Below are 20,392 nucleotides of genomic sequence, written 5' to 3'. Positions count from 1 at the left end.
CCATACCCGTGCTCGTGGGTTTCAACGAAGTGGTAAACGTCTAAGACCTGCAACACTTCGGGCTGTCCTCCAACATTAAGCTGACACGCCGATATATCTGAAATACTGTTTAAAGTGGTTTTAAACCCAACTTACTCACTCATTCGACAAATATTTATTATATCGGGGGAAATAGTTGGTTAGGGGGATAAGTCGTTCTTTTTCTTATGATATGTTTAAGTATCGCAATATATATATAAATATATTTATTAGTGTGTGTGTATGTGTGTGAGACATATACTTGTCATGTTAGTTCCGATGGTTTTGTCTAAATGCTGTTCATTTTGTAATATTGGTGAATATTGTCACGCTCACTGTACAATACCCCCTAATAATACTGCAAAATTACTGTCGGTGGCCTAACTCTCTCTCTCTTTCACCCCAGGGGCCATCTATGGAAATACTGCGCCAAGCGGCTAGCAACTACATACTGACCAGCGTTGAGAGTGGAAGCTGGCTTGGTATAGTACAGTTTAACACGGATGCAACAACACTGTCTGAGATGGTTCACATTAAGTCTCAGGCAGACCGAGAACTTCTCACCAACCGCCTGCCTACTTACGCCGAGGGCAAGACAAGTATTGGTGCTGGTCTTGGAAAAGCTCTTACGGTAGGCGTATGTCCCAATAACATGTTGTTGAGAAGTTAATGGTTGCATGTTCCTAACATACACAAAAGTGGCATAGAGCGCAACCATTTTAGAATGGGAGATAACCCTGCCCATCAGATTAGTGTGGGATGATCATTGAAACGGGATTAACTCGAACGACATGATAAGATAATCGCGTTGAGCGTAATATGTCAAACATCTTCGATGGACTGCTTGCTGGTGGACGTTTAAAGGTAACATCGGTTAGGTCAACTTCGAGTTCACTTCATTTGTCAATTATTGTATCTTTCACGAACTGTCAAGTAATGTTTCTGGACGGTTTTTGATCGTGCTTATATGTGTTAAGTTCAGCGCAAACTGAGCCGGGAATAGCTCCATAATTGCTGATGAAGCTTTAATCACTGATCACTCACTCACCCACTCAACGGGAAATGAAACATATTACATTATATTGGTATTAATATTAACAGGCCCTAGAAAGTTCGAAGACCGGTAAAGGTGGAACTTTGATATTGATTACTGACGGCAAGGAGAACAAATCTCCGTGGATAAAGGATATCAAACCGAGGCTCTTCAATAGCAAGGTCATGATTCACGCCATCGCCTACACGCAACAAGCGGAAGCAAGCATTGCGCAGCTCGCGGGGGAAACAGAAGGGCGGACGTTTTTCTTCACTGGCGAATCCAACTCTACTTCTTTGATTGACGGACTTGCTGCGACTGTTGAAAAACAAAGCTTCGACGATTTTGCGGTCTCTGTAAGAGTTTTTTCTCCTTAGCTTGGTTTCCTAGTTTTGACATTTATTGAATATAACGCAGCAAAATTATGTTCGTTTAACGCCGCACTCAGCAGTATTCCGGCTATATGATAATCGAGTCTGGACCAGATAATCCAGTAATTGACACCATAAGCATCGATCTACGAAACTGGGAAAGGTTTGCATCAACCGAGTTGACCACCCGATCCCGTTGGTCGCCTCTTACAAACATGGGTTGCTGAAGATCAATTCTAAACCGGATCTATTGCCATATTTAATTCGTTTGTATTCTGGTCTGTGATATCCTAACGATAACAGAATGTTGAACGGTATCGTGACCTTGACCTTCACAGTGATAACGGAAGGCTGGGTCGTACTTGCCCGTTTCGTGAAAATTATAATGATCGTATGTTTATCCTGAATTGTTTGCATCCATTCTGATTGGTTCTTCCTCTGGGGTGCGAATGCGGATACCAGGCATTAAAACACAAATACATCACAATTCACATAAATGCATGATAATTAATATACGGTAAATGCATTTTGTTTTGTTTACAAACTATGGATACAGGTGAGTTCTGAAGCTGCGCAGGTTCTTCGAAAGACTCCTCACGTCGGAAGCTTCACCATCGACAGCACCATCGGCCGCGAGACAACGGTGACCATCACCTCAAACAAACCAGTCGATGTCGTCTTAAGTGATCCCACTGAGGCCAGGGCGAATACAGATGTCTTCAGAAACAGCACCAATGGCATCATGACGGTGATGATACCAGGTCTTGCAATGGTAAGAATACCACTGGTGGTTCCAGTAGCAGAGCTGATCAAACATTGGTCTCTGCAAAGTGATTTCTTCCCGGCTGTTCGAGACCATGGATTATTGTCCAATAACATATTTAACCATACACATCTACAAAATATGAAATAACATCCAAATGGAGCATAAAACGATTCTTAGGTCTAGAGCTGCGGCAATCTAGACTTGAGTTAGGTTCATTTTCGTATTTATTCTCTGGGGCCGAGGAGACAGATTACGTTAAACCGACCTCGCCAAGTCACACCGTAAACACGATACATACAGACACAAATAATATTTTTTAGCTATCGTGCACATGCTTTATCGTTTTGCAAGATGCATATATCATACCGAGTTTGATTTACAGAAAGGCAAATGGAAGTACACAGTAACAGCCATAGGACCATACGCCAACGCCCTGGTACACGTGCAGTCCAAGGCAAGGTCAAAAGGTCATGACGTCGTTCACGCACGATCCTGGGTTTCCACGGAATTGTTAACATTTGAAACCAAAGCAAGGTTCACTATTTTTGCTGATGTAACTCGAGGTACTGCCCCCGTCCTTGGTGCTAAGGTCAAGGCCACAATGGAAAGGCCAGGAGCAGGTACCTCCGAGGTGGAACTACTCGACGATGGTGTCGGTACGTATAAGAAATGATGTTCTTGCCTGAACTAAAAGATAACACTGTTCGAGGGCAGTATAACTAAATAGCTGAGATATTCAATTGTTATAACAAGCATTAATGAATTATGATAACGTTCGAGTGAACTGATCCCTAGCCGTACCAGGATCTGCTAGTCGTGGGTTCGAATCCCGGACTGTCCTCGGTTATGGTTCATGGTACCGGGCCTTTGTTTGGCCAAAGTGGGTATCTACGGCAGTTGTTTCTTCGGACGCTCTTGCCACAATAAGTTATGATGACGTGGTGTAACAGAAATATTCTACTAAGTTACGTTAAAATTTAAAAAGCTCTTTCATGTTTATCATGGTTCACATCTCTCTGTATGTCTGTATTTCTCTCTCTGTCTCTCAAAATTTTAATAAAATACTTTATGCGAATCTTCCTTTTAGGCTCCGATCTGATCAAGGACGATGGGATATATTCATCGTACATTCTTCCACGTGATCTTAAAGGGAATGGAAGATATAACATGAAGGTGAAGGTTTTTGGAACAAACGTGTTAACCAAGGTCATTACGAAAGGTCACCAGACAGGCGCTCTTGAAACCGGGAATTCAGGAAACGGTAAATATTACACATCGAAAATACACTGAAACCTCTTTACAACGACGTTCTAGGGTTAGAATTGGTCTTCAGCAACCCATGCTTGCCGTAAGAGGCGACTGACGGAATCGGGTGGTCAGGCTCGCTGAATTGGTTGAGGCATGTCATCGTATCCCAATTGTGTAGATCGATGCTCATGATTATTTACAGACTGCCGTCATACAGCTGGAATTTAACTGATTGCGGCGCCAAGCAATAAACAACAAACAAACACACATAACGAAGACTTAGGTCTATCAAGGTATCCGTACCTCGGTGTAACGGAATGTTGTTACTTTAAGATCGAGGTAACTACGTTTTAATGTTGTAGTGTTTCAGGTTTTAAAGTATAGGTTGTGATATTATAAACTTTCTGCACATGACAGGGGCGATAGGGTAGCCCAGTGGTTAAGGCGTTGACACGTCACACAAGGCCAGAGTGTGAAGAAAAATTGCAACAATTCTTGCTGAAATAGTGCTGAAACCGACGTTACACCTTACTCGTTCACTCTCCTTGTACTAACGAACGATCAACGAAATATGTAGGTGTCACTTTATAAAAAAACTACATTTTATCAATAGTTACGTATATCCATCCCCTCGCCAGTATAGCGGTCAGATCGGAATTATCGTCACTGTTGTACTGACGAATTGCCATTTGTCATTGTAGCGAATGTGACAGTATCCACACTGTTAGTTGTTACATTAGACGTGTTGGAACACCCCCAAGCTTGACACAGTGGCATGTTCCAATCGCACGATTCCGGCTGTGACACAGTGGCAAACGCCATTGACCTTCGATTTGGCGCTTACGATGGTGTACTGTGCCGTGTACGTCACACTCTCGCGATTTCACGATCTCGTTACCTCGCGAGACCGAAACATGGCCGCCTCCATGTAATGACCGAAGAGTGTTAGATTGGTATATTTAGAGACTATTTTATTTTAAATAAGAATTTATTAAAAAAAATATACACTCAATATATACATATGCACACTCAATGACCCCTGACGTCACAGGGTATTGTTTCGCCGGTTTGACTGGCAACAATATACTACAAATTACGTCATAGAGTATTAAAAAGTTTGTGGTACCGTATTCTAAAGGTAGGCCAAAAATAAATGTGAAAAATATAGTGGAATATTCCTTTAGTATACGTACCAGACATGTTTCACCATATATACACACCGGGGGATTTTCGTAGATTTTTCCTCTATCCAGAAATTTTATGTAACCTTTGTAATTCTACCAATAACGTTGATCTTACTTTTGACGTAAATTGTAACGTGCTGTATTTGTATCCAAAGCAAACTTAGCTACGGCCTTTGTGAGTCTGTATTAAAGTGTAAACGTTAAAACAGTATTAGAGCTAAGATTGCTTTGTGGAATAGACTCTTATTGGTGTAAAGGCTGTGTCATATAATCTGATGTCAGGGAGCAGATGAAGCATTTGTAAGGGGAGCCAAATACCTACTGCCGTTGGCCAGTTACAAAATGTGTCAGAAAACTGATTCCGTTTCAGTATTTCAATATGAGTAGGTCACTTTGTAAACAAATACAATGTACGTATTTCGTCAACAAAAACAGAGGATACGATTTTAAACAATGGCTATTTTATATGCAATTTTATAGAAACTATGCTTGACTTTTTTCATTGTTCTTATATTATATGTAAGTATCTCTAAGGGAAACGGATGGACCAGTCGTCTAAGGCCCAGTGACTGTGCATAGGGTTGTCCCTGGGGCACTCCAGAAACATATGGTCATGGGTTTACCCTGATTAGGTTTCTGGGTTTGTCAGCACCATACCCATGCTCGTAGGTTTCACCAAATTCACCAGTGAAAATCTTAATACCTGTACTAATTCAGGATTAGTTCACAGCGGCGTTTAAGCAACACTCACTCCTTCATTTCAGTAATGAAGTCCGGGCCGGAGACAGAAAGTGTGGGTGACTTCCAAAGAGTGACAACAGCGGGGGAGTTTCGAGTACAGGGATACCCGTCAGTTGAACCTGACATTCGAGACGTCATACCACCTGCGAAGATTGGTGACCTCACCGTGACGTCGTTTGACCCAGATGTTGGAGTTGTGGCGCTGGAATGGACTGCCGTTGGTGACGACATGGGTCGAGGGAGAGGTAATACGCCCGAAATTGTGGGAGGATATGGTACTAATGAGGACAAAACAATAAATCGACAATATGTTTAGACACACAGACGAAAATTAACATTATGTAAAGATTTTTGAGATTCCCTTGTCAACGAGCTGCAACAAGCGTGTTATTCAAGCAACGACCAAGAGTGAAATTTTCCAGTAAAAGTCCTCGCTTTCATCTGGCAGTAATTTAATTAGGAATTGACTTTTACTTTATGCGAGTTCATTGGAGTATGAACCTTCATAGAATGAGAGCCAAACTGTATATTCTATTTAGCCCTCACTCTATGAACGTTCATACTCCAATAAACACACAGAGTATAAGTGAATTCTTTTACTTTTTTGTATCAATGTTTGGTACCCCAAGGGATGTAGCGCTAGATTTGACTGCATGTGTAACTTCATGTTTACACTGACAGCCATACAACAACCAGCTGTATCGCGGAATAAAATAGTTTCCCCAAAAGAGAGGTGACGTATGTATGCTCAACTTGCTTTACAGGAACATCCGTTGTTTGTTTACAAGAAATGTATTCAAATACTATCATCATTGGGTGAGAAACGTTTAGTGTTTAATAATTACCTTAGCAAGCCCAAGCGCTTCGTAAAACATTTACATCAAGAACAAGACGTTGAAAATGGCCCACACGATAAATGCAACGGGAGACATTTCTTAAGTTTTTACTGAACTTATGGCGGTCACATTTGTAAGTCATCATTGATCATTTGGCCGATCATTGAAAGGTGATTTTAAAGATGTGTTAAATAAATTCGAAGGTAAATTCATAGAATTCTGTAGACTATTATTGTAACTGTAGGCTATTTTTGTATAAACGTCAAATTGTATCGTTCATACACCTTTGAACGTCAGTTTCGCTGTCATGTGGTCGGCCTCTAGATCTCTTCCAGTGGAAAAGCCGAACATCGTGTAAACTTTAAATTGAAAAATTATTCGAGTATGCTCTTTGTTTTCGGAAAAGAACTTATATCCTGTTAAATTTTCAGATTAGGGATTAAAGTCTCTAGCAAGACATATACTGGTATACAAGAATGATGTGATACTACTGATAGTTGGCTCAAACGGTAAAAGCATATTCATTCATTATTGGGGCGATAGGGAAGCCCAGTGGTTAACGCGTTCCCTCGTAACGCCGAGGGCTTGGGTTCGGTTCCACATAATTATGGGTACAAGGTTTGAAGCCCATTCCTGGTTTCCCCCGCCGTGATACTGCTGAAATGTTGCAGAAAGCTGCGTAAAACCATACTCACTCATTCATTTTCTATATTCTTCAATATATTATTGTCCAAAAAGTATAAAGTACTTTGTTGCATTACTGACATCATAATGTTTTTCTTTTCTCAGCAGCTGGATATAAGATCCATATGTCCAGGGATATAGGGGAGTTACTGCACCGCATCGATACCACAGAAGACATAAGCAGCTTGGCACGCAATAGGACTTTACAAGAACCGAAGGTTGTCGGTCTGCTGGAACAACTGGAACTGCAGATGAAGCAGGTGAACAAGAACGACACCATATTCCTGGCTCTGCGAGCATACGACGACGCGAACAACTACGGCGATACATCCAACATCGTTTCCGTCTCATACGTCGACGAGGTTGCTGTGCCACGTCAGCGCATTGACGTTCCGATGACGTCGTTTCTTGCTGTCATCATTGCACCAATGGTTGGATTTGTGTTGTTTCTTGTGTTGATGACGATTGTGTGTTTGGTATGGTCAGGCAAACGACAAACGGAACACAGTAGGAGGAAAATGTTTCGAGCGGACAGTACGTCCTCATTGAAGTCCGTAACATCGGAGTTTCCTCACATGAACTACCGAGTCGATGGCGCGTATGTTAAACGCTGGAAGGAAGAACCTTCTTCATGGACCATGCCGTGAAGACCGTTACCAACTTATTCACGTATGCCAAAGACTCTATATAGTGCTGCATTAACTGAGAGAGAAGTATAACACGCACTGACACGCTATTAGTGTTATGCTCGTGGAATATAATCATTTCTCATGAACAAGGGTAAGCTGGTCATTCGACGATAGATTGATCTGTTCCAGCGAAACTTCAAACCGGTGGCTTCGAGAGATAGCGATAGGTATTTGTCATATGTGGCAAAGGATATGACAACACTATATAACTGTGAATTTATACATGATGCTAAAACATATATCCTTGTGTTTTGTATCGGTGTCATTGCATTTATTCATTGAAGAGAAACCCCTTTCCTACGAAACATACGAGAGCAGGTACATACGTGTGCAAATATACACAACACTCTTCAGTTTAGTTGGACAAAGAATATTTCGAAATAACCGGAGTTTCGAGACAAACGTTCCACGGGAGGTGCTAATCTACACAGGAACATTCAAATGATGGTTTAACTACGAGGCAATAGGATTTCTAAACAGCCGTGTACATAAAGACATGTTACCACAGACCCTGTAAATGTGTGTCAGCCTTCTGAGACAGTTTTGTCCTGATTATGATCTTTGATTTGCCAGCACCAAACCTGATCACATACGTTTACGAGAGTGGGGTCAGTGGCGTCAGGCGCCGAAAGGTGCCTTGTAGAGTTGTGCTCCTTAGCCGATGAAGGATCCGCAAGACATGGAACTGGAGATAGGGAAAGAGTGACATCCGTGTTCGTGTTTCACCAGTTTTGTTCGTGTCAAGGACCTGTAGCATCTAGTGCTTTCCTCCCTCTGTAGGCTGTCAGGTGAGGATGTAACTGGTCATTGATCAGCTGCTGTGCACGGGTGGCCATATGACTTGTTGACGGTGCCCGGTAGTTCAATTTCCTACACGGACATAGCGTGGTAAGTCCATTCATGGTGGCCCGTCGTGAAAGAGGTGGTATAGTGTTATAAGCTGCGTTAACCATTGTCTTCTCATTCACTGTTGTCACATGTGCAAAGACGGACTCACACGACGTTGAGTATTGTTTTGAAAATATTTGCTGATGGAATCAAAGAAGATGGATACCTTTCTGTAGAAAGCATAACATGCTGCGTGTATATCTCGATGTATATAGATAGTACTGTGAACGTTAGCCACAAGCTTACCTCTACAGATATATTTTGATATCATATTATTTTGTCTTGTATGTAATAAACATATTGCTCGATGACCCTGTTTGTTCTAGACTGCGATTACTCAGTTTAAGTAATTAGTGTCAATTATACCTACAGAGCTCCAGATAAACTTTTGGTGTTGTGGGTATTTTACCCATTGAATTTTAAAATCATTGGGTATCAGTAATTCTATCTGGGTATTCAAATTTCTGTTACCCACTAGTTTTTACACATGTGGGTATTTAAGTTAAATATTTAAAAACACTATTCATGTAGTCCCTGCAAACTGGTGTCGTGTGGGTTCGAGAGCTTTATAGGACTCAAAAATACGATACTTCCACAAGAAAGTGTGATGGCAAATGATCATGATGTAACTGTCATCGTGGAGTTTGGCACGGTTGACGGAATGCCCGTTTATAATTTCAAAATAAGTTGCTGATTTGCCCATCGAATACGCAGGGTTACTTCACAATATTTTGATGATACACACAAGTTTTATTTTTGTAGCGTATCTGTAATGTTCGTTGCGTATTTGATACGCTTGGATTTTATTTTGCTGCGTATTTCTGCATTTCTGATGCGTATTTTACGTAGATACGCAGCTTATCTGGAGCTCTGTACCTATGTAAGAGAAAAAGGCCAGTAAACAAAATGAATGGACACTTATTTATTCCAACTGAAACGTTGTAAAACCGTACCGTATAACTCCAAGTGAAAATCTTTCTATTTATTTTGAACGTCAATGCAAGAGAATAACCAGTCTTGATTATCCGCAGAACAGATTCCATTTGGCGCATAGGGAAAAATGGCTGCGAAACTATATGAATGGAAGACCTAAAATCAAGTCTTCGCGAAAGGGGTAATCATGTTTTGCCCTACCGGTATTCACACAATGTGTGTGTGTGTGTGTGTGTGTCAGTGTGTGTGTGTGTCAGTGTGTGTGTGTGTGTGTGTGTGTGTGTGTGTGTGTCAGTGTGCGTGTGTGTGTGTGTGTGTGTGTGTGTCAGTGTTAGTGTTAGTGTTAGTGTGTTAGTGTGTGTGTGTGTGTTGGTGACTCAAAGTGTTGGATATGTGGTTTCAAATTACAATGCTTGCGTTTATACAAACCCTAGAAAAACAAGAAAAAAGAATTCCTCCTACACATTTCTACATGATCATGACACAGCTCCACAACAACCAAACCTGATTCTTCGTGTTCAGGTCAGACAGATTGTTGTTTTTTTCTGATTTGGCAGAGTGCCACGAACATGCCAACATGAATATTCTGGCTACGCCCACTTTGACACCTTACATTAGGCCGGAGTTGCCGACTAGGGTGTGTTCATGTACGTGAACGTGATAATAAAACAGCTTTCAAGATCTCCATCTATCTTACATAACTTCAACTGACAAATAAGACGGATTGATGTCGTGTTCAAACAGGAATGGTGCAGGTGGCTCGTTAGCTCCAGCGTGCCCACCTGGAAAAGTAATTATTGGGTGATATAAAGGTTTATTTTCTTTTGATTTCCTAATATGGAAGGGTTCTCACAGTTCGAACTATTTCTTTTTATATACAGCTTTTGTTGAAACGGGGCGCGGTCGCCTCGCGGCCTGAGGCGTTAAAAAACACTATGCAGAATTGCGGCCCTTTGACATGCTAGGATCCAGTGCAAGTGAATCCAAAATCCGTACTGATTATGAAATTTTGTTTAACAGCACTTTTCACCCAAATTGAAAGCATCTTCGATCTGGTTTGCCTTGGCTTCCTCCAACTCGAAGCTGCTACGCCCAGATACATGTAAAACACTGTACAATCGGTCTATTTCTATATTGATGGGCTATTGCTTTAAAACGGCGTAAAACTAAACTCACTTGCTCACAGTTTGGGTGTACGCATAAAGAGTGAGCGAAAGAGTGAGTGAAATATGTGTACGTGCAATGCAATATGCATCATGGGAGTAGTGTTGACAAAAGAAAAGCAGCGTGATCGTTTTGATTTCTAAGATGCACATCTAGAATTATCTCCGTTTAACTTGTTTTTGTGGATTAGATGTTTCACGAAGACTACATTATTATTATTATAACGGAGCTGCAAGCCATATTTCTATAATCCATACCAGACTTTCCTCATTGGAGACCGCCTCCGTGGTCTAGTAGCAGAACGTCCGCCCGGAGAGCGGAAGGTCCGGGGTTCGATCCCTGTCCGCTTCATGCCAAAAGACGTTAAAAGATTGTACTTGTTGTTACCCTGTCTGGCACTCGGCATTGAGGGGCTAAAACAAAGACTGGTCGGCTCGGAGTCAGTATACTGTGTCTGAGGTTAAGCATGTTAAACTGCGGCATGATATCTCAGTGAGCTAGCACTATAAATCGGCATCAGTCCGGACTAGTACAAGCAGCCAAACAAACACACATACGCACGTGCACGTCGCTATACAAGTGCAAACATCGTTAAACCCCATTTCACCTCACCTCACCTCGTTGGACTTTTCTCCTAGAAATTGTCGATAGGACTCCCTGTGACAGAAATACTTCAACCAGAGGCGGGCACATCGGTAGTTACTCGATATTGCAATCTGTCTGTTCTGTCTTGTTTTAATGGGCAAAAAAGATTTGATCTCGCTTTCCCTACAGAACTTTAACTGCCATGCCATGATTTGTCAGAAATACTCCAGTGCTACAATACAGGCACATAAACTAACATTTTATGGGTGCTTCAATCATCTTATACAATTATACCATCATTCTTACAAGCTATCATGAACTACCTTAAAACACAATATTAATATAAATAAGCTGTGCATACTTTGTGGCAATATATTCATAATACACCCTCAAATTACTTCAAAGTAGAAAACAGTTCGAAATAGGTAACACAAATAAATTTTATTAATCATCCTACTACTTGCTGCATAAGTTAAGTAATACGTAGCATATCTATCCGCAACCGTGAAGATTTGGGGTAGAATACGTCTTCAGCAACCCATGCTTGCTGTAAAAGGCGACTATTCTTGTTGCAAAAGGCGGCTAACGGGACAGGATCGGGTGGTCAGGCTCGCTGACTAGGTTCATGCATGTCATCGTATCCCATTTGCGTGGATCGATGCTCATGATGTCAATCACTGAATTGTCTGGTCCAGACTGGATTATTTACAGACCGCCGTCATATAGCTGGAATATTGCTGAGTGCGGCGTTAAACAACAAACAAACAAACAAACAAACAAACAAACAAACAAACAAACAAAAACAAAGAAACAAAGATGCTTCCTGTCATCAGCCCCACTCTGTTAAATTGTTTGATAGGCATTACTTAGAAGTTGACGGATGACAAGGTAGACACAATTTTATGGATAACAACTTCTTTGGTACTGTAAAAAGCGATCCTGACAAAGTTATTTCACCTTTCAGATTGGAAACAAGCATCAGTAACGCCAATTAAAAAAACAGACAATGTACATGAATGTTCAAAATAGAGAACTGTCTTGCTTGACAACGGTATAAGGATCTATACCGAAACGTCGCTTTCTATAGTATTAAAGAAGTTGTTATCCATAAAAGTGTGTCTACCTAGCTCCACTCTGGTATTGAGAACTCGCTCTGTTTTAATCACCTGTGTATTTTGTGGCTGATAATGACGAACTCTGGCAAAACATAGCTTATTGAAGATATTTGAAACAATGATATACAGATACCTGTTTTCAAATATCATTTAGAACAGACAGACAAAAACAAGGTGCGGAGTTGCGGTATACGTTATAAATAATTTATGCGCTAAAATAATCGAAAATTTTAAAATTGCCGAGTTTCAGGCGATATGGATAAAACTCGCATTTAAACTGGTACTTTGTAACGAGCAGATAAAAGCGTTTATCATATAATGGGTAGGTTTCTCGGCAGGATAAAGCCAACGGATAAAAACGATATCCGTTGGGGTCATATGCGGATAGAGATGCAAATATCAAAGGTCAAGTAGGACTACTTTCACTGTTTATAAACAAGCATGGCGTCGCCCTCGTCATTCGGCGATCGAGTCAGAATTAACCATCGTGAATCTGGATAAACTACAGGGATAATTGCTATCATTATCAAACGAACAGTCTAATATACTGAAAATCAGTGTCTAACTGTGACGTAGCTAAGGCATTTTATAAGTTTTGGCAACTTTCGAGATATAAATTTCGAAACAATTTTGCGAGGCGGGATCAGTAGCCATATCTGTGCTTGTAGACCTCTGTGGCTTGAAACCTTTTCCACAAATCAAAATGGTTGGATTCGGCCGAAATATGTTTGAACTGTTACCTTGTATCGTTTTGTCGCTGTGTGTACATCTGACTACACTTCTTAACGTTATGAAAGGACAGACCGACTGTCAACAACGTCTGACCGTGGCCGTGACGTCTCATAGACTAGAGTAAGAGTAGCTTCCCTTTGACAAAGGGCAGTTACTCTAGCGGACAGACCGATGGATTGCCGCGAAAGGCAATTAAAAACACCTGTTGTTTTGCCTATAAGTTGCTTCGCCACTGTATAAGAAACAGATTTCAGTTGGAACTATATTGGCTACTGTCACTGTCCGACTGACTAATCACTTACCCTGTGACGTAATAAATATTAATGCGCGCATTCCAGGAAAACTCGCAATGTTTCGGTAATGTTTGTGAGAGAGGGAAAGCGATTTTAAAGCACAGAATTAAAGAATGACATTATATGATAAAGAGGTTATCACGCTTGTGTGTTTGGGGATGGTAAATATCCTGCATTAGGAATAAACACTATGTATTTAGCTCGCCAAGGCTCGCTAAATACAATGTTTATTCCTAATGCAGGATATTTACCATCCCCAAACACACTCGCGTGATAACCTCTATCTATCATTGGAACTTATTTATTCAGTCAATAGGCAATGCAGTTGATCTTAATATGTTTACCTTTCTTTCAACATAGATATTCTAAGTGAAAACAGTCAAAGGACAGTATGTACGGTTTAAAGTAAATAATTACAGAACCTACAAGAATAACCCCTTATTCTAACACCCTGATTGATCTGATGTTCGTATCCTGTGTAAACAATGTAAGAATGTCTGGTGTACTAGATCCCACCGGTAGTGATCACTGTTCACTCTTTGTTAATATAAAAGATAGTATAACCCAAGTGACACCTTCAAGAGAAAAATAACTATCCTTTGGCAGATGTAGGATGGTATAAATGAAGGTATTAATGGCATACACTCTGATAGTCTATTTTCATCTGATAATATCAATATTATCACTGAATATTTGACTTCGAGATATATTCAATAAAATATATACCGAATAAGACTGTCCCTTTAAGGTCAAAGGATTCTCTGTGGATAAATAATGTTATGGAAACGTAATCGTATTCACAAAATTGCTAAAAATCGAAATCGACCATCAAATTGGGTAAAACGAAGACTATGCAGGAAGAAAGTAATATCATCAGTCAGTGTAGCTACTGAATTAATATGGAAGGTAGTACAAATGTCCTGAATGGATTCTTCTTTGATGATCAATTATTGTCCGAGAATTTAAATCTAGAAGAAGTTTGTGATATTCTTCTTTTCGTAGATACGACTAGGGCAACATGGCAAGATGGTACAGGTAACAAGTTATTTACTTTAACAGCGAGTTATCTAGCTCCAATCCTGACAAAGATATTTCACTTTTCAGTTTGGAAACAAGCATCAGTAACGCCAATTCATAAAACAGACAATGTACACGAATGCTCAAACTATAGAACTGTAGTACTTACAAGCTGCTCAGCCAGTTCTTTTTAAAAGTGTACTATGTTTATCCGTTTTCAGGTAAAACGAACTACTGGCTAACTTACATTCATGTCAGGTGACTCAACATCATATCAACTCACGTACTTATATAGTTTTATTGCAAGGGTATTAGACGAATTCCTTTGTTTAGAGCTGTTGTTTTGCGATGTAAGCAAAGCTTTTGATAGAGTATGGCATAAAGTGTTGTCATCCATAAACTCAATGTTTATGACATCAAGGGAGATCTTCTTAAATAGTTTGAAAGTTATTTAGAAAATATAGTCAAAAAAACAGTCATTAATGGTAATAGCTCAGAATTTTATTCAAGCTGGAGTTCCTCCAGGGTCGGTCCTTGGACCACTACTTTTTATTGTTTATAGAAACGACATTGTCGAATACATGTCACCATTGAAGATCAAATCTCTGCAGCAAATTGTATCAATAACAATGTAGCAAAAATTTCAAACTGGGCCCCTAGATGGCAAGTACGATTCAACCCCATTAAGACCAAAACTTTAACTTTCAGTTAAAAGTCGATTCCGATGTAAGATCAAACATATATTTGGAGGGTACTCTGATTAAGGAAATACAGAAGTCATCAATATTTAGGAATTACACCTCAGAGTGATTGTTCATGGAAAACACAATTCAACGAAATTATTAGAAGAGTTAGTCCAATGATCAACTGCCTTAATAGTTTTAAGTACAGACTGACAAGAAATCCGCTTGAAATATAAGGTAAAAATGCATACCCCAAACCTCAGAAAAGTATAGCAAAGTCATCCTTTAACTTGGTGTTCATAGCTTCAACACGCGGGCCCAGTTGTCCCAAACAGGCAGGAAATCAATAGAGTGATGACATTTACAGGATATTGTCTGTGATGTCGTCATTTAATCAATAGAGATCTTTAATCGGTAAGTAGGTTCTGGTCGTTTTCCAATCAAGACATAAAATGAGTTCATGGCCTGATATTGTTCTTAACCAATTAAAATGATATATGAGGACATGTGACAAAGACAGGCCAGGCTCGAACACTTGGTGTGGCCTTGTGGGTGTGATGGTGTCGCCTTGTGGGGGTGATGGTGTCGCCTTGTGACTGTGAAGGTGTGGCCTAGTGGGTGTGATGGTGTGGCCTAGTGGGGGTGATGGTGAGGCCTAGTGGGTGTGATGGTGTGGCCTAGTGGGAGTGATGGTGTGGCCTAGTGGGTGTGATGGTGTGGCCTAGTGGGTGTGATGGTGAGGCCTAGGGGGTGTGATGGTGTGGCCTAGTGGGTATGATGGTTTGGCCTAGTGGGTGTGATGGTGAGGCCTAGTGGGTGTGATGGTGTGGCCTAGTGGGTGTGATGGTGTGGCCTTGTGACTTTGATGGCGTGGCCTAGTGGGGGTGATGGCGTGACCTAGTGGGGGTGATGGTGTGGCCTTGTGGGGATGATGTTGTCGCCTAGTGGTTGTGATGGTGTGGCCTAGTGGGTGTGATGGTGTGGCCTTGGGGGGTGATGGCGTGACCTAGTGGGGGTGATGGTGTGGCCTTGTGGGTGTGATGGTGTGGCCTTGTGGGTGTGATGGTGTGGCCTAGTGGGTGTGATGGTGTGGCCTTGTGGGTGTGATGGTGTGGCCTAGTGGGGGTGATGGTGTGGCCTTGTGGGGGTGATGGTGTGGCCTAGTGGTAGTGATGGTGTGGCCTTGTGGGGGTAATGGTGGGGCCTAGTGGGGGTGATGGTGTGGCCTAGTGGGGGTGATGGTGTGGCCTAGTGGGGGTAATGATGTCGCCTAGTGGGTGTGATGGCGTGGCCTAGTGGGGGTGATGGTGTGGCGTAGTGGGTGTGATGGTGTGGTCTATTGGACGTGATGGTGTGGCCTAGTGGACGTGATTGTGTGGCCTAGTTGGTGTGATTGTGTGGCATAGTGGGTGTGATGGTGTGGCCTAGTGGGTGTGATGGTGAGGCCTAGTGGGTGTGATGGTTTGGCCTAGTGGGTTTGATGGTGTGGCCTAGTGGGTGTGATCGTGTGGCCTTGTGGGGGTGATGGTGTGGCCTAGGGGGTGTGATGGTGTGGCCTAGTGGGTGTGATGGTGAGGCCTAGTTGACGTGATGGTGTGGTCTATTGGCTGCGATGGTGTGGTTTACTGAGCGTGATGGTAAGATTTTGTTGGTGTGATGGTGTTGAGGCTTTATCTGATGGCCACCGAAGGGTTGTTGGATGAGGTTGTGTGTTCATGCGTGGCGTAGTTGTGGGGGACAACGTTGACATGGGTGTTGCGGTCTAGTTGGTAGTGTGCTTGCACAAGGTTCGGGTTTGAACCAACATACAGACATATAAAACTCATCCTTAGCCGCACCGACTGTTACATGTCTGTAATACAGTTAGCTCTCATACATACACCAACTGATTGCAAACACACAGTTGAAAAATCAGTAAAAACAAACTTGACTCATTATCCAAGTTTATCCATACCGACATTGATAACCATGTCTTTGTTTTATTGTTTCAGATCAGAGGATCAATACGAAGACTTCCTGGCGCTGTAACAAACCTTACTTTTTATATTTTTCGTAAAAAATCGAAATCACACTTGTTTAGTTTCGATTTCAGATATGCACTTTGTATATCCATCAATATCTTTTTCGCACATTAACAACAAAGGCTTGAATTGATAATTTTACTTTTTCAAAGATGAAGAAAAAGTGCTGTACCTGCAAAGTACTTTAAGCTAGGGCACGACATAATATTGACGGAGTTCACTGGCGGATATCATTCTGGTAAAACCGACGAACATGGGTATTGTGATGTCGAACCAACCATCCTTATCGGGGTTAATCAGGGTTTCAAACTCAATGCCAGCTGTAAATATAGTCTCCGCGAAATCCTGTCCATGACGAACAATACATTGAAATATTACATCTATTTTTTATACCACCATTATTAGGGATCACTGTGTGACATTTTGTTTATGTACATGGTTACTAAAACTTAATGCAAAGTAGAGTGGAAGAGATGGTCTCGTCGTTACAGCCACTGGCGGCGACGTCGTACACCAGTGTAAACAGCGTGAAGGTCATTTGTGGTGTCCCCCTCTGTGGTACGGCTGTACTACTTTTTCTTGAGACGGAAAATGAAATAAAACTACGTCTCTCGCGTATCGATGATATTTCATCTTCTGTGTATAGGAAATACATCTGCTAATTAAAATAACTCATACAGATTCCTTCCTTCTGTCACTGCAACACTTATCCCTCTCCACAATACTCTCTGTGAAGAGACCGCCTCCGTGGTCTAGTGGTAGAGCGTCCGCCCGGAGAGCGGAAGGTCCGGGGTTCTATCCCCGGCCGCGTCATACAAAAAGACATTAAAAGATGGTACTTGTTGTTACCCTGTCTGGCGCTCGGCATTAAGTGGCTAAAACAAGGACTGGTCGGCTCGGAGTCAGTATACTGTGTCTGAGTTGGGTATTCATGTTAAACTGCGGCATGGTATCTCAGTGAGCTAGCACTATAAATCGGCATCAGTCCGGACTAGTACAAGCAGCCACACAAACACATACATTTACATGCACGTCGCTTTATAAGTGCAATAATCTTGGACGCGACGTTAAACCCAATTTCACCTCACCTCACCTCTGTGAAGATGAGACCGCCTCCGTGGTCTAGTGGTATAGCGTCCGCCCGGAGAGCGGAAGGTTCGAGGTTCGATACCCGGCCGCGTCATACCAAAAGACGTCAAAAAATGGTACTTGTTGTTACCCTGTCTGGCGCTCGGCATTAAGGGACTAAAACAAGGACTGGGCGGCTCGGAGTCAGTATACTGTGGGGTATTGTGGGGGTATTGTGGGGTATTCATGTTAAACTACGACATGGTATCTCAGTGGGCTAGCACTATAAATCGGCATCAGTCCGGACTAGTACGACCAGCCACACACACATACACACACGTGCATGCACGTCGCTATATAAGTGCAATAATCTTGAACGCGATGTTAAACTCCATTGCAAATGAGTTATTTATCACTTTCATTTTACCTTGATGCTCTGTAGATAGTTGTCTGCAGTTGTCCGCATCAATGTGTTCGATATTTTTTAAGATCCCTCGAACGTTTAACGGAAAGGTCTGAGCATGGACAGTGGAAGTCACTATCAAAACCACGGCAGTCGTAAAGCCGTGTGTGTCCACCATTAGCCTTGGTCACTGCGCGACAAGACCATGTAACCAAGAAGACTGCGGATGACACCTTGTGGTATGGCAGCCCATTCTTTCTGAAGTTGTTTGTTTGTTGTTTAACGCCGTACTCAGCTATATTCCAGCTTTATGGCGGCGGTCTTGAATTAATCTAGTCTGGACAAGATAATCCAGTGATTGAAAACATGAACATCGATCCACGTAATTGGGATACGATGACATGCATCAACCAAGTCAGCGAGCCTGACCACCCGATCCCCTTAGTCGCCTCTTACGACAAGCGTTGTCGCCTTTTACTGCAAGCATGGGTTGCTGAAGACCTATTCTACCCGGATCTTCTCGGGTGTCATGGAGTAAAAAGAAACCAGTAACAGATTATGTGGCCCTGATTGACGTTGACGTAAATGTGTGTTTAGCACACCCCGAAGATGGGTTGAGATGCGGTTGCCTTGACTTCCACGCAGTACGTTTATGTTCAGGAAATCAGTGCAACCTAGTGATTGGTCGGGGCGAGCATTTTCATGTTGATAAATGGCATTTTGTGCTTGCAGGGCCAGGACAACATGAGGACGTCAGATCTCGTCACGATAACGCACACCGTGGTACGACAGCTGCCCAGGATCATATCATAAGGCTACCTCATTTGTGACAAAGGTATTCAACAGCGTCATGATTCGAGAAGTCGAGGACTGCGGAGATTATCTGATATTCGTGGTCCAGGTCTCCGAGCCAGACTGCCTGCCCAAGGTGAATAAATTTTGTGCATTCGTTCAGGTTATAAACATTGTTTTCCCGGATAAATAAACATTAAATGCAACACAGCCATGTTGACATGTCGAATGCCACGTTAACAAGCACAGAACATGATACTGATCTAGAAAATTAAAATGCAATATACCGGAGTCTGTTGCTTGACCTGACATACTCAGGCCACATACTCCCATTTGTTTTGCAATGATGAAAACAGTCATATGACCATACCTTCTGTCCTGGTTTGGTGCTGAGTGTTACCTATATATGTTACAAGAATGTGTCCATGGCTTTACCTTTGTCTCATATCCATACTGTAAAATTAATAACGATTCGTTTCACGAAAGAGCCCAACTGATCATACTGTACGATCCCCACTGTATCACCAGCATGCGTTTAATCACTTTCAAATAGTGATTGTACCAGGTGTACATCCCTGAAATCAGCCATTTAAACACAAGTTAATTACCATTTTGGCTGGAAATTCCCGTTTGGACCTTATATATTTGACTGCTGAATAGCAAAATATGATAGCTCACCGTATAGACAATTAAGTTAGCCAGTTGGGCTACCTTGATTTTATTTCCACTAAGCAGATCTTGATGTGGAAGAAGACGTCTTAGACGTTTATCTCTTGTATTTGGTGAATAAAAGAGCACGGGTATAGAACTGACAAACCTATAATCAATCAGCCATACCTGGATGCTCCCCCACGAACATCGGAAGGATGACGCCATCACAAACACAAGCAACAAATTAACAAGTCAGAATTAACCAATGCGTTACACAGCAACAATGTCCCTTCTGGGATTCCATAGTTATGCCCATTGGACGGTCTCTTTATATCTCGATAATGTACTTTTATTGGTTCTTTTCCTACTTAAAGTACAGTAAATAACATAGTTGGCGTGCACAAAAGAAATTGAACTATACTAAAGACAGTAGAATTACAAAGCATATTGATTGAACTATTTATTAACACCGAGAAG

The 20,392-nt window shown here is 41.8% G+C and overlaps 1 protein-coding gene across 1 annotated transcript in view; it reads left to right on the top strand.

The window, feature by feature from the left end:
• Positions 1–8,769, top strand: part of LOC124116595 (calcium-activated chloride channel regulator 1-like) — a 41,189-nt gene extending 32,420 nt beyond the window's left edge. Inside the window, exons 7-13 of the mRNA XM_046477988.2 lie at positions 425–649; positions 1,120–1,407; positions 1,979–2,194; positions 2,571–2,844; positions 3,276–3,449; positions 5,385–5,606; positions 6,987–8,769. Coding sequence (XP_046333944.2) covers positions 425–649; positions 1,120–1,407; positions 1,979–2,194; positions 2,571–2,844; positions 3,276–3,449; positions 5,385–5,606; positions 6,987–7,528 — 1,941 coding nt within the window. The 3' untranslated portion in view covers positions 7,529–8,769. The remainder of the gene's footprint in view (positions 1–424; positions 650–1,119; positions 1,408–1,978; positions 2,195–2,570; positions 2,845–3,275; positions 3,450–5,384; positions 5,607–6,986) is intronic.
• The last annotated feature ends 11,623 nt before the right edge of the window (positions 8,770–20,392 follow it).

The sequence above is a fragment of the Haliotis rufescens genome, unplaced genomic scaffold (genome assembly GCF_023055435.1).
Source record: "Haliotis rufescens isolate VD_foot unplaced genomic scaffold, xgHalRufe1.0.p SCAF_22, whole genome shotgun sequence".
In the NCBI taxonomy this organism is placed as follows: Eukaryota; Metazoa; Mollusca; class Gastropoda; order Lepetellida; family Haliotidae; genus Haliotis; species Haliotis rufescens.
This window is presented reverse-complemented; position numbering and strand designations above follow the sequence as displayed.